This window comes from Grampus griseus, assembly GCF_964374135.1.
Source record: "Grampus griseus genome assembly, chromosome: 5".
In the NCBI taxonomy this organism is placed as follows: Eukaryota; Metazoa; Chordata; class Mammalia; order Artiodactyla; family Delphinidae; genus Grampus; species Grampus griseus.
The window spans coordinates 10577389-10591517 of NC_138998.1; the positions used below are offsets into that span (position 1 = coordinate 10577389).

General features: G+C 37.9%; 1 protein-coding gene across 1 annotated transcript in view; it reads left to right on the forward strand.

The window, feature by feature from the left end:
* HACL1 (2-hydroxyacyl-CoA lyase 1) overlaps positions 1-14129 on the forward strand; it is a 41166-nt gene that overhangs the window by 11665 nt on the left and 15372 nt on the right. Inside the window, exons 9-12 of the mRNA XM_082654067.1 lie at positions 1377-1512; positions 5390-5495; positions 7637-7720; positions 8665-8766. Coding sequence (XP_082510193.1) covers positions 1377-1512; positions 5390-5495; positions 7637-7720; positions 8665-8766 — 428 coding nt within the window. The remainder of the gene's footprint in view (positions 1-1376; positions 1513-5389; positions 5496-7636; positions 7721-8664; positions 8767-14129) is intronic.

A 14129-nucleotide genomic window follows, 5' to 3' on the forward strand; every position in this document is an offset into this window, starting at 1 on the left:
AAATAAGTGGGGTGTGTGTAGAGAGCTGAGGTGGATTCCCAGGGGAAGCAGCAACAATGTTCTTGTGTAGGTGGTGTGGAAAGACCGTTCAGAAGAGATGATGCTGTAGCCACCCCTTGAAATAATGGGTGACCGGTCACTGATTGGACACAGAGAACCCACGCATTCCAGGAAGAGGGAACTGAATGGACAAATATTGAGGCAAGAAGGAGAATATAAGGAAACTTTCTGGATTAAAAAAAAGGGATTATTTTTCATCCTACATGGGTGACAAAAGATTCTAAGGTAGTTTTATAGTGGGGAGCATTAAATTGAATCTGAACATACTATACTATTTACTGAGACTCAGTAGAGAATTATAACTTCTGGATATGGAGTAATATTCTACTAACCCTGAGAAAGAGGATAAAGTTAAATAGCTAAAACGATGGCCTTGATGACATTAGAAATGAAATCATTTCTTTTTTTTAAAACATATTTATTGGAGTATAATTGCTTTACAATGGTGTGTTAGTTTCTGCTTTATAACAAAGTGAATCAGTTATACATATACATATGTTCCCATATCTCTTCCCTCTTGCATCTCCCTCGAAATCATTTCTATATTCAAACAGTAAGTTGTTTTCAGTGCCATTGAGGGCATAAAGCATGTGGTTATTCTGCAGGCACACAACTGTAAAAACAAATGATGTGACCCATTCGAGTTAGTCCAGTTGTGATCACAGGATTATAGAGCCTATGAAGCGATCTACAGAGCTTTAGAAACGTAGACCCCCTTGTTAGAATTTCCATACACAGACTAGATGACGGTGCAGTCCTGGTTAGCTGGTGGTGGGGAGCAAAGTGTGAGGTTGCTCTTCCCTGTCAGGGCAGAGTCCTTCCTCTCCTACCTGCACCTACCAGTAGATGTGTGTCCAGGGAATTGTGAGTAATAATCCAGTAGGAAGGTAGCATAGAACTGACAATTAAGAGCAGCAAGAGAAGTGAAGTGCAACTTTTGTTTAGGGGTAGACATCTTTCAGAATAATTGATAATATCACTTGGGGGGGAAATTAGAACTATTGCCTTCTTAAACGTTTTAAAATACCAAAGATAAAAACCATAGTCACAGGACTTCCCTGGTGGTCCAGTGGTTAAGACTCTGTGCTTCCACTGCAGGGGCACAGGTTTGATCCCTGGTCGGGGAACTAAGATCCCACATGCCGTGCGGCATGGCCAAAAAACAAACAAAAACCATAGTCACGATTTGTTTTGAGTTTAAGCCCTGAGCAGGAGAATGTTTGAGAAGTTCTAAAAGCAATTTCACATGAACTACTTTAAGGGTCACAGTGTCTGGAGCTTAACTGACTTGTCCAATACATTTCAATTTCTTGTAGGTGCTGCTTATGCCCGTGCAGAGGAGAGTATCAGGAAGTTGGTGGAGCAATGTAAATTGCCATTTCTGCCCACTCCCATGGGAAAGGGTGTTATCCCTGACAACCATCCAAACTGTGTAGGTGCTGCCAGATCCAGGTACGTGGCGCTCGAGATTTTAAATACAATGGCTTGGCAGATTCCAGGCTAATTTAAATTGTTTTGTGACTTTAATGAATCTAGGAGAAGTTCTGAAAGAATCACGTAATTTTAAGCACATCTGTTTCTTTTCAGACTTTTCAACACTTTAAAGATGTTGTCCTCTATCTCCTGACTCTCATGGTTTCAGATGAGAAATCTGTAGTCATGAGAATCTCTGTCCACCGATGTAGTTGTCTTTCTGTGGCTCCTTCCAGAATTTTTTTTTATCTTTGTTTCTCAGCAGTTTGATTATGATGTGTCTGGACACGGTTTACTTTTAGTTTATCCTGTTTGGGATTCTCTAATCTTCTTGAATCTGTACATTGATACCTTTCACCAAATTTGGAAAGTTTCTGGCCATTATTTCTTCAAATATTTTTTTCTACACCAATCTCTTTCTCCTTTCTGGAGTAACACAAATATTAGGCATGTTGATATTCTCCCATAGGTCCTTGAATAACTGTTTAATTCTTTTTACTCCTTTTGTCTACTTTATATGTTCTATTTCTCTGCTGAGAACGTTTATCTTCCCATTTATTTCAAGAGTATTTTTGTTTACCTTATGGAACATAGTTATAATAGCTGATTTAAAGTATGTGTTTACTGATTCTAACATCTGGGTCATCAGTACAATTGGCATCTATTCATTATATTCTCTTTTGAAATTAGAATTTTTCTGGTTCTTTGTGTTTTGAGTAGTTTTGGATTGTATCCTAGAATTTTGAATACTGTGTTGTGAGATTCTAGGTCATACCAAAATCCTCTGTAGAATGCTGATTTTGTTTGTTTGTTTTAAGCAAACAGTTAGCTTGGTTAGATTCAGAGTGCAGGTTCTGACTCACTCACTGTGAGCATGGTTCCAGGGTCAGTTGATTTCCAAAGCCTTTGCTATGCTCCTTTGGGTCTGTCCACACATGCCCAGCCCAGGGGTGAGCCCCAGCCCCAGTTCTGGATACAAACATGCTGGTTCATATCCAGAACTAGGGATTCCTTTTCTCTCTTAAGACATAGCCCACCCATTTCCCAGAGTCCCTTTTCCTGGCCCTTGCTGCTACCTTATCGTACCACACAACAGGTGCTGCCTTTGACGCAAAGTGGCAGGAAAAAAAAGAAAGATGAAAGATAAGGGAGATGCCCCCATACTCTCCAGACCACAGGGGCCCCTTTTCCCAGTTCCTCTTGCCTGAAAAATGAAGTTTCTCTTGGGATTTTAGCTGCTTAGGACTTACCACAATGCCGCTGTGCTGCCCTCAGAGCACAGCTGTGAGAGAGAAATAGAGAAAAAGAAAATTTTGGAGCTTTCCCCCCATGCTCTCAGGCGTGTGATCTTCTGGCCAAAAAGACACGGTTTCTCTCCAAGTTTTTGCTTTCCTTTAGTTCTGCAACTAGGACTGCTCTGAATCAAAGCGAAGAGATAAAAGAGGGGAAAACCTTAAAAACTCACCGCCTACATGGGTCACTTCTTTGATCTCTTCCCAGTCCACCTACTGTTGTTTACTTTTCAGAAGCCTCAGGTAGTTGCTTTTTATACTTGGTTCAGAGTTTCCACTGTATCAGTGGGAGAGCTCGGCTGGAGTGGGATTACCCAGCCTTGGCTGGCACTGGAAGTCTCTTCTTAGATTTTTTTTTTTCTAATTGACTTCACCTCATTCTTTTTACTGTTTTTTTTTTTTTTTTGCCCTGCCACATGCGGCATCTTAGTCCCCAGGCAGGGATCAAACCCACACCCCCTGCAGTGGGAGCTTGGAGTCTTATCCACTGGACTGCCAGGGAAGCCCCTCTTCTTTTTAAATTTTTAAAACACACTTTCTGATAAACCATGTATTTTTTTCTTTTAATTTCTTTATTATGAAATATTATAAATATACAAACGAGAGAGTAATTCAATGAGCACTATGTAACCACCACTCAACTTTCTCAAATATAATATTAAGTAGTATGTTGTTACTTTAAGGTTTTTTTTTAAGAAACAAAAAATTACAGATATGTTTTTAGTCCCTGCATACCTTACCTGATCCCACTTCCTCCCTCCCTCTCCACAGTTTACCACTGTTCTACATTTGGTAATTTTCATGTTGTCATGCACACACTAAATTAATTTTGAAGGGTTTTTAAATGTCATGTTTGCTGTTCAATCTTTAATGTTGCTCATTTAATGCTATTTTAATAAGATTATATGTTTACTTTTTTCATATTAGTATACATTGTACAGTAGCTAAATTATTACACTGTTTTTTTCTTTTAATATACTTTAACTTGGGTTGAGCTGAAGTTTATCTTCATTCCTATTGAATTTTAAGAAGATAATATTGATGACATTAATAATATAAAAAAGGTTGTAAGGGGCTGTAAATAATTGTATCAACAATTTCAAGGGTTTTGGAATATCTATAAGCAAATCTGTCCTTCCATTTTCAGGGTTTTTTTGTTTTTTTGGTTTTTTTTTTGTGGTACGCGGGCCTCTCACTGTTGTGGCCTCTCCCGTTGCGGAGCACAGGCTCCAGATGCACAGGCTCAGTGGCCATGGCTCACGGGCCCAGCCGCTCCGCAGCATGTAGGATCTTCCCAGACCAGGGCACGAACCCATGTCCCCTGCATTGGCAGGCGGACTCTCAACCACTGCCACCAGGGAAGCCCCCATTTTCAGTTTTTATCTGTTAGTTAAATTGGGTCCCACAGGACCAAAACAGTATATGAGGATAGCTTTTTTGACTATATAGTTGAAATAATAACTGAATTTCTCTGAAAAATAGCATAAACCACTGCAGAAGATAAAAGCAAAAAAAAAAAAAAAAAACCAAAACAGATCCTCTTTGGGCAAAAGATAAGAAAAATGGGAAATAGCCAAGAAGTAGAAAAAAGAAAACCCACGGCAGTTATTATAATAAAAATTATCCTGGAAAAAGGCATGACATTTCAATTGGATCAATAATAATGACAGTTGTATGCATCATTAGAGCCACATCTGAAACAAAATGATACAGTGTAAAAGCAAGCAAAGATGTATGAGGTAAACAAAAGGAAAGCAAGGGTTATTAATATCAGAGTAGATATCAAAGTAAATATCAAAAAATTGAAGTTATATTGACAAAAATACTAAGATATATAAAACTGTTAGAAATATACTTGGTGTAATATTTTTTTAAAGCAGTTGGGGAAAGTGAATCAATCATCATAAAAATACCTGCTTCAAGGAATCAATGTGAAGTATATATTAAGATTCAAATAAAGATGTGCAACCCAGTACTGTTAATAACAAAGAAAAATATCCAGCATTTGAGGAGAGGTGAAATAAATTTGTGTTCAACAAAATGTGTAGCCTTTAAAATTTGTATTTAAGAAGAACTTAATGATAAAGGAAAACATTTATGATAAGCAAAAGCGCATGAGACATTTAGTGTATAAGCTCAACTATATAAAAATACACATGCATAGAAAAAAAGACTAGATGAAATTATGCCAGGATATTAATAATAGTTTATAAGTTGATAGTATTATTGGGAAATTTTGGCTTTTTCTTTATACTTTTCTGCTTTTTCCAGATTATCTACAGTATACTTATATTAATTTTTCTAATGATAAAAAAGTAATAAATGCTATAGAGTATAGATAAAGTCTTATGGTAGTATTTTCTACTTATTTCATCTTTTGGATTACAATTTAAATAGAATGGCTTCATAAATTATTTCAGTTTGAAAGATCAAATTTACCGTATAAGCTGATTCTCAAGAACAGTGCAAGATCCAAATTATTTAGACTTTTCCAAATACTTTAGAATAATTCAAATAAGAATGTAGATATCCCTTTTGTTATATCAGATTTTTCTTTTTAATAGGGCTTTGCAATTTGCTGATGTAATTGTGTTACTTGGTGCCAGATTAAATTGGATTTTACATTTTGGACTGCCTCCAAGATATCAGCCAGATGTGAAGTTTATCCAGGTACTCAGAGGAGAGATTAATTGATTGATTGATTGATTTTTGGCTGCGTTGGGTCTTCATTGCTGCACTTGGGCTTTCTCTAGTTGCGGTGAGCAGGGGCTACTCTTCATTGCGGTGTGCGGGCTTCTCATTGCAGTGGCTTCTCTTGTCGTGGAGCACAGGTTCTAGGCGCACAGGCTTCAGGAGTTGTTGTACACAGCCTCAGTAGTTGTGGCTCGCAGGCTCTAGAGCTCAGGCTCATTAGTTGTGGCACATGGGCTTAGTTGCTCCTTGGCATGTGGGATCTTCCCGGACCAGGGCTCAAACCCACGTCCCCTGTATTGGCAGGCGGATTCTTAACCACTGTGCCACCAGGGAAGTCCTAAGAGGAGAGATTTAAAATCAGAGCTATGTGTAGTTTATTGTTCTCTCAGCCATTATCAGCTCCACTTTCTTCTCGGCTTTTGTAAAGAACTGTTTCTCTTTTTACAAAAGTAGAATTTTATAAATTGTCTGGCATAATTACAGGTACCAAAGTAAGCTGCCTTTTCAGGCCTATGAAACATAATATACCACTTTACTGCTAACCAGAAAACCTTTCAAAATCAAGTTTTCAATAGTTTGAAAAGCATAATTTGGCTCTTCTTTATAGTTCAAGTATATTTAAAGGTAGACAAAAGAGGTTCAAGTAGGAGGTAGATTAGAACAAAACATTCAGCATTGTTAGGGATCAAGTTATTCTTTTAGATTCCAAAACCGTCAAACACCCTTTGGATGGAAATATCTAAACAATGGTGCTAAAACTATGTGTTTGGAATAAGCTCTTGTATCTTTATGACCCCTCTTTATAAACCAGTTTCCTTACTGATGTGAAAGGTACTTCCCAGAAACCTGTTTGCCCTACACAGATTGTGTAAAGGTATTTTAATGGCCTCACTGCAATTGCTGTCTTCTCCCTGCTTACCTTTTACTTCCTAAGTCAACTTCTAATAGGGGCCATTGAAAACTAAAACCACAAACAAGCAAGACCTGGATTGTACTGGAAGATGCTGCCTCTTGATTACAGAATGAAGTGCATCCCCTTTGGGGTGCCTAAATTACTTTTCCTCAAGAAGCTGTTTTCACTTGCCCATGGCCATCCAGAAATGGAGCTTCTGAGTAAATAGGATGAAATCATGCCGTTCCCTGGGAGTGGGTCTCAAAATGTGGTTCCTGGACCAGCAGCATCAGCACCTCCTGGGAAACCTGTTAGAAATGTATATTTTTGGGCCCCACCCCAGACCTCTTGAGGTCAGAAACTCTGAGGTGGATTCTTGCAGTCTGTGGCTTAACAGGCCTACCGGGAGGTTCTGATATATGCTGAAATTTGAGAACTCCTGCTCTGAATAAGAATTCCAGGGTAATTAAGTAGAACCTTATTATTCATTACATTCAAAACTGTAATTGATCAAGTCAAATGCATTCCTGTGAGTATAGTGGAACAATAGTAAAGTTCTACAGAGTAGATTTTTTTTTTAATTTTTATTTATTTATTTTTGGCTGTGTTGGGTCTTCGTTGCTGCACACGGGCTTTCTCTAGTTGCGGCAAGTGGGGGCTACTCTTCGTTGCGGTGTGCGGGCTTCTCACTGCGGTGGCTTCTCATTGCAGAGCACGGGCTCTAGGCGCGCGGGCTTCAGTAGGTGTGGCACACAGGCTCAGTAGTTGTGGCACATGGGCTCAGTAGTTGTGCCCCACAGGCTTAGTTGCTCCTTGGCATGTGGGATCTTCCCAGACCAGGGCTCGAACCCACATCCCCCTGCATTGGCAGGTGGATTCTTAACCACTGCGCCACCAGGAAAGTCCCCGGAGTAGATTTTAAAATGAAGGAAGATAGTGAGGTTTCTTTTTTTTTAATGAACAATTACACGAGGTTTAATAAAATTTTAAATGTTCAAGCCTAACTGACACAGCAATTTTACTTCTTGAAGTGATGATAGTGAGGTTTCTATACTAGCTATGATACTCATATAGTTCCACGGATTTATACTTTTATCAAGGAACTTCTTGAATATCAAATCTTAATCATATGCTTATGTGTAACATGCACAGTCCATTTACTGTCTTAATTCTTAAAGATTTTTAAGAATAAACAGTTTGTTCTTTAGCCTTGCCTCTTTTTTAGGTTGATATCTGTGCAGAAGAGTTGGGGAATAATGTAAGACCTGCTGTGACCTTGCTAGGAGACATAAATGCTGTCACTAAACAGGTGAGAGCTTTTGCCTGGGTTTTAGTTTATGTGGCTTGGTCTTTAGGGAAGTCAGTTCTTGAAAATGTTTAAATCTTGATTCACTTGGTGACAGGTCTATTAATATCTATTTTAAATAAAATTTATGATGTAAAGCTATTCTTAAATATAACTATGGAACTTGGTAAATCCAATTCCTTATGTATAGATAATTTGTATGTGGGTAAGTTAAGCATTTTTGAAAGGTGATCGAAAATTTAAAGGCATTCAGTCGGCAAACTGATTTCAGCTATCTGAAAGATTATAATACAGCTCCCAGAGGAACTGAACTTACAGCCAAGAAATGGCTTTATGTACTGGAAAAAATCTAACTTAGTATTTCTTAAGGCAATAAAGAGATTTTTTACTCTTCAAACTGTAATCAGTGACTTATCCAGATTCTTATTATTTGTATATAATTTATACATTTCACTGTGACAGATAAAATATAGGCACATTTGTTACATGACTTTGGATACAAATTGGTATGATTGTCATGATTATACAAAATTAGGATGTAATCCCCAATATTAAAACACTCTGGAGCATTTGGTCTGTATCATGAGAATCCCTAGGTATTGGGGCTATGAGTCTTCTTGCAGGGGTTCTTTGGCAGGGTGATTTTCCTTCTGTTGTCAGAGGCAGAGGAAGGCTTACAAGCCCCCTTGCCTGTGAAGTATGGAGGGGGTTACAGTTCTGCTTTGTCTTGTGGGATCCCAATTTCTGGTAGAAGTCGTCACTGAACCAAGCAGAAGCTTTCCATGGTACCTATTTATCTTCTATCAGTTGTTTACTGCCCAGAGGAAAAACAGAGTATGAGTGATGTGAAAGGTAGGATACTGTAGCTGTGTTGTCTTTTTTAGAAGAGATTTTTATGCTAATATGATTTATTTTCAAAAAGGAAAGAAAAAGTTTCTGCTTTTTAGCTTTTAGAACAATTTGATAAAACACCATGGCAGTATCCTCCTGAGAGCAAGTGGTGGAAAATTCTGAGAGAAAAAATGAAGAGCAATGAAGCTTTATCCAAGGTAATATGGGACCCACTGAAACTCAAGAATACTTCAGGGCCATGGTTCAGTTAGTTCTGTCATAGCATGACATTTGCATTCCTAAAATCATAACGTGTAAGATACACACACACACATTCATATATGTATTACAATAAATATGGCACCTGAAGTTTCTTGTGGAAGTGGGCATTGGAAAGGTTATAGCTCGTGAGTTACCGTGAAGCAGTGGAAAGAGGGGATCTGACATTGGACAGAGAGTCGTAAGAGCCAATGTGGATGGGTGTGGCTCCTTGTCCTCAGTTTGACCTTGGCACCAAATCACAAGAGATCTTTTGGAACTTTAAATCCTGGGGCATGTTGGGGCATGTTTGTCCTGTAAGATATAAGTCCACCAAGGCATGCATTTATAATAGATGTTTCATCAAAACTGAAAATTTGATCTAATGGATACCACCTTTTTCATTTTTTTTTAATTTCCACTTTATTGAGGTATAATTTTTTAAATTTATTTATTTATTTATTTTTGGCCACGTTGGGTCTTTGTTGCTGTGCGTGGGGTTTCTCTAGTTGCGGTGAGTGGGGGCTACTCTTCGTTGTGGTGCACGGGCTTCTCATTGTGGTGGCTTCTCTTTGTTGCGGAGCAAGGGCTCTAGGTGCTTGGGCTTCAGTAGTTGTAGCACGTGGGCTCAGTAGTTGTGGCTCACGGACTCTAGAGCGCAGGCTCAGTAGTTGTGATGCACGGTCTTAGTTGCTCTGCGACATGTGGGATCTTCCCGGACCAGGGCTCAGAGCCGTGTTACCTGCATTGGCAGGCAGATTCTTAAGCACTGAGCCACCAGGGAAGTCCTTGTGGAGGTGTAATTGATGTATAAAATTGTAAGATATTTAAAGGTACATCATGGTGTTGACAAACACACTGTGAAAGAGTTCTCCCCATCTAGTTAATTAACACATCCATCCCCTCACATTTATTTCATTTCATTTAATTTCATTTTATGTTAGTGAGACCATTTGTAGCTTTCTTTTTCAATTAACTTTTGTATCACTGCTGGAAATTCTTTTGCAACTTCCTTATCTGCACTCATGGCTCTGCCTGATAGCTGAAGGCTTTGAAATTTATAGTAATGTATGAAACTACCAAACCATCCACTGTTAGCACTAAAATGAGCCACTTCTGCAGGATTTGGCAATTTTTGTTTAAAGTCTTTGTATATGGATAGTGTTTTCTCTTTGATTGTGAGAAAGTTGTTCCTGATTTTTTTTTTAACATCTTTATTGGAGTATAATTGCTTTACAGTGGTGTGTTAGTTTCTTCTTTATAACAAAGTGAATCAATTATACATATACATATATCTCTGTATCTCTTCCCTCTTGTGTCTCCCTCCCTCCCACCCTCCCTATCTCACCCCTCTAGGTGGTCACAAAGCACCGAGCTGATCTCCCCGTGCTATGCGGCTGCTTCCCACTAGCAATCTATTTTACGTTTGGTAGTATATATATGTCCATGCCACTCTCTCACTTTGTCCCAGCTTAACCTTCCCCCTCCTGTATCCTCAAGTCCATTCTTTAGTAGGTTTGTGTCTTTATTCCCGTCTTGCCCCTAGGTTCTTCATGACCATTTTTTTTTTTCTTTTTTAGATTCCATGTCTATGTGTTAGCATACGGTATTTGTCTTTCTCTTTCTGACTTACTTCACTCTCTATGACAGACTCTAGGTCCAACCACCTCACTACAAATAACTCAATTTCGTTTCTTTTTATGGCTGAGTAATATTCCATTGTATATATGTGCCACATCTTCTTTATCCCTTCATCTGTTGATGGACGCTTAGGTTACTTCCATGTCATGGCTATTGTAAATAGAGCTGCAATGAACATTGTGGTACATGACTCTTTTTGAATTATGGTTTTCTCAGGGTATATGCCCAGTAGTGGATTGCTGGGTTGTATGGTAGTTCTATTTTTAGTTTTTTAAGGAACCTCCATACTGTTCTCCATAGTGGCTGCACCAATTTACATTCCCACCAACAGTGCAAGAGGGTTCCCTTTTCTCCACACCCTCTCCAGCATTTATTGTTTCTAGATTTTTGGATGGTGGCTATTCTGACCGGTGTGAGATGATATCTCACTGTAGTTTTGATTTGCATTTCTCTAATAATTCATGATGTTGAGCATTCTTTCATGTGTTTGTTGGCAATCTGTGTATCTTCTTTGGAGAAATGTCTGTTTAGGTCTTCTGCCCATTTTTGGATTGGGTTGTTTGTCTTTTTCATATTGAGCTGCATGAGCTGCTTGTAAATTTTGGAGATTAATCCTTTGTCAGTTGCTTCATATGCAAATATTTTCTCCCATTCTGAAGGTTGTCTTTTCATTCTTGTTTATGGTTTCCTTTGCTGTGCAAAAGCTTTTAAGTTTCATTAGGTCCCATTTGTTTATTTTTGCTTTTATTTCCGTTTCTTTAGGAGGTGGGTCAAAAAGGATCGTGCTGTGATTTATGTCATAGAGTGTTCTGCCTATGTTTTCCTCTAAGAGTTTGATAGTGTCTGGCATTACATTTCGGTCTTTAATCCATTTTGAGCTTATTTTTGTGTATGGTGTTAGGGAGTGTTCTAATTTCATTCTTTTACATGTAGCTGTCCAATTTTCCCAGCACCACTTATTGAAGAGGCTGTCTTTTCTCCACTGTACATTCCTGCCTCCTTTATCAAAGATAAGGTGACCATATGTGTGTGGGTTTATCTTTGGGCTTTCTATCCTGTTCCATTGATCTATATTTCTGTTATTGTGCCAGTACCATACTGTCTTGATTACTGTAGCTTTGTAGTATAGTCTGAAGTCAGGGAGCCTGATTCCTCCAGCTCCGTTTTTCATTCTCAAGATTGCTTTGGCTATTCGGGGTCTTTTGTGTTTCCATACAAATTGTGAAATTTTTTGTTCTAGTTCTGTGAAAAATGCCAGTGGTAGTTTGATAGGGATTGCACTGAATCTGTAGTTTGCTTTGGGTAATATAGTCATTTTCACAATGTTGATTCTTCCAATCCAAGAATGTGGTATATCTCTCCATCTCTTTGTATCATATTTAATTTATTTAATCAGTGTCTTATGATTTTCTGCATACAGATCTTTTGTCTCCTTAGGTAGGTTTATTCCTAGATATTTTATTCTTTTTGTTGCAATGGTAAATGGGAGTGTTTTCTTAATTTCACTTTCAGATTTTTCATCATTAGTGTATAGGAATGCCAGAGATTTCTGTGCATTAATTTTGTATCCTGCTACTTTGCCAAATTCATTGATTAGCTGTAGTAGTTTTCTGGTAGCATCTGTAGGATTCTCTATGTATAGTATCATTTCATCTGCAGACAGTGACAGCTTTACTTCTTCTTTTCTGATTTGGATTCCTTTTGTTTCTTTTTCTTCTCTGATTGCTGTGGCTAAAACTTCCAAAATATGTTGAATAATAGTGGTGAGAGTGGGCAACCTTGTCTTGTTCCTGATCTTAGTGGAAATGCTTTCAGTTTTTCACCGTTGAGGATGATGTTGGCTGTGGGTTTGTCATATATGGCCTTTATTATGTTGAGGAAAGTTCCCTCTATGCCTGCTTTCTGAAGGGTTTTTATCATAAATGGGCGTTGAATTTTGTCACAAGCTTTTTCTGCATCTATTGAGATGATCATATGTTTTTTCTCCTTCAATTTGTTAATATGGTGTATCACATTGATTGATTTGCATATATTGAAGAATCCTGGGATAAACCCCACTTGATCATGGTGTATGATCCTTTTAATGTGCTGTTGGATTCTGTTTGCTAGTATTTTGTTGAGGATTTTGCATCTATGTTCATCAGTGATATTGGCCTGTAGTTTTCTTTATTTGTGAAATCTTTGTCTGGTTTTGATATCAAGGTGATGGTGGCCTCGTAGAATGAGTTTGGGAGTGTTCCTCCCTCTGCTATATTTGGAAGAGTTTGAGAAGAATAGGTGTTAGCTCTTCTCTAAATGTCTGATAGAATTCGCCTGTGAAGCCTTCTGGTCCTGGGCTTTTGTTTGTTGGAAGATTTTTAATCACAGTTTCAATTTCAGTGCTTGTGACTGGTCTGCTCATATTTTCTATTTCTTCCTGGTTCAGTCTCCACAGGTTGTGCATTTCTAAGAATTTGTCCATTTCTTGCAGTTTGTGCATTTTATTGGCATAGAGTTGCTTGTAGTAATCTCTCATGATCCTTTGTATTTCTGCAGTGTCCGTTGTTTCTTCCCCTTTTTCATTTCTAATTCTGTCGATTTGAGTCTTCTCCCTTTTTTTCTTCATGAGTCTGGCTAATGGCTTATCAATTTTGTTTATCTTCTCAAAGAACCAGCTTTTATTTTTATTGATCTTTGCTGTCATTTCCTTTATTTCTTTTTTCTTTGATTTCTGATCTGATCTTTATGATTTCTTTCCTTCTTCTAACTTTGGGGTTATTTGTTCTTCTGTCTCTAATTGCTTTAGGTGTAAGGTTAGGTTGTTTATTTGAGATGTTTCTTGTTTCTTGAGGTAAGATTGTATTGCTATAAACTTCCCTCTTAAAACTGCTTTTGCTGCATCCCGTAGGTTTTGGGTGGTTGTGTTTTCATTGTCATTTGTCCCTAGGTATTTTTTTAATTTTCTCTCTGATTTTTTCAATGACCTCTTGGTTATTTAGTAGTGTATTGTTTACCCTCCATGTGTTTGTATTTTTTACAGATTTTTTCCTGGAATTGATAACATTGTGGTCAAAAAAGATACTTGATACGATTTCAATTTTCTTAAATTTACCAAGCTTGATTTGTGACCCAAGATATGATCTATCCTGGAGAATATTCCATGAGCACTTGAGAAGAAAGTGTATTCTGTTGTTTTTGGATGGAATGTCCTATAAATATCAATTAAGTCCATCATGTTTAATGTATCATTTAAAGCTTGTGTTTCCTTATTTATTTTCATTTTGGATGATCTGTCCATTAGTGAAAGTGGGGTGTTTATGTCCGCTACTATTATTGTGTTACTGTCGATTTCCCCTGTTATGGCTGTTAACATTTGCCTTGTGTATTGAGGTGCTCCTATGTTGGTTGCATAAATATTTACAATTGTTATATCTTCTTCTTGGATAGATCCCTTCATCATTATGTAGTGTCCTTCTTTGTCTCTTGTAATAGTCTTTATTTTAAAGTCTATTTTGTCTGATATGAGAATTGCTCCTCCAGCTTTCTTTTGATTTCCATTTTCATGGAATATCTTTTTCCATCCCCTCACTTTCAGTCTGTATGTGTCCCTACGTCTGAAGTGGGTCTCTTGTAGACAGCGTATATACAGGTCTTGTTTTTGTATCCATTCAGCCAGTCTGTTTCTTTTGGTTGGATCATTTAA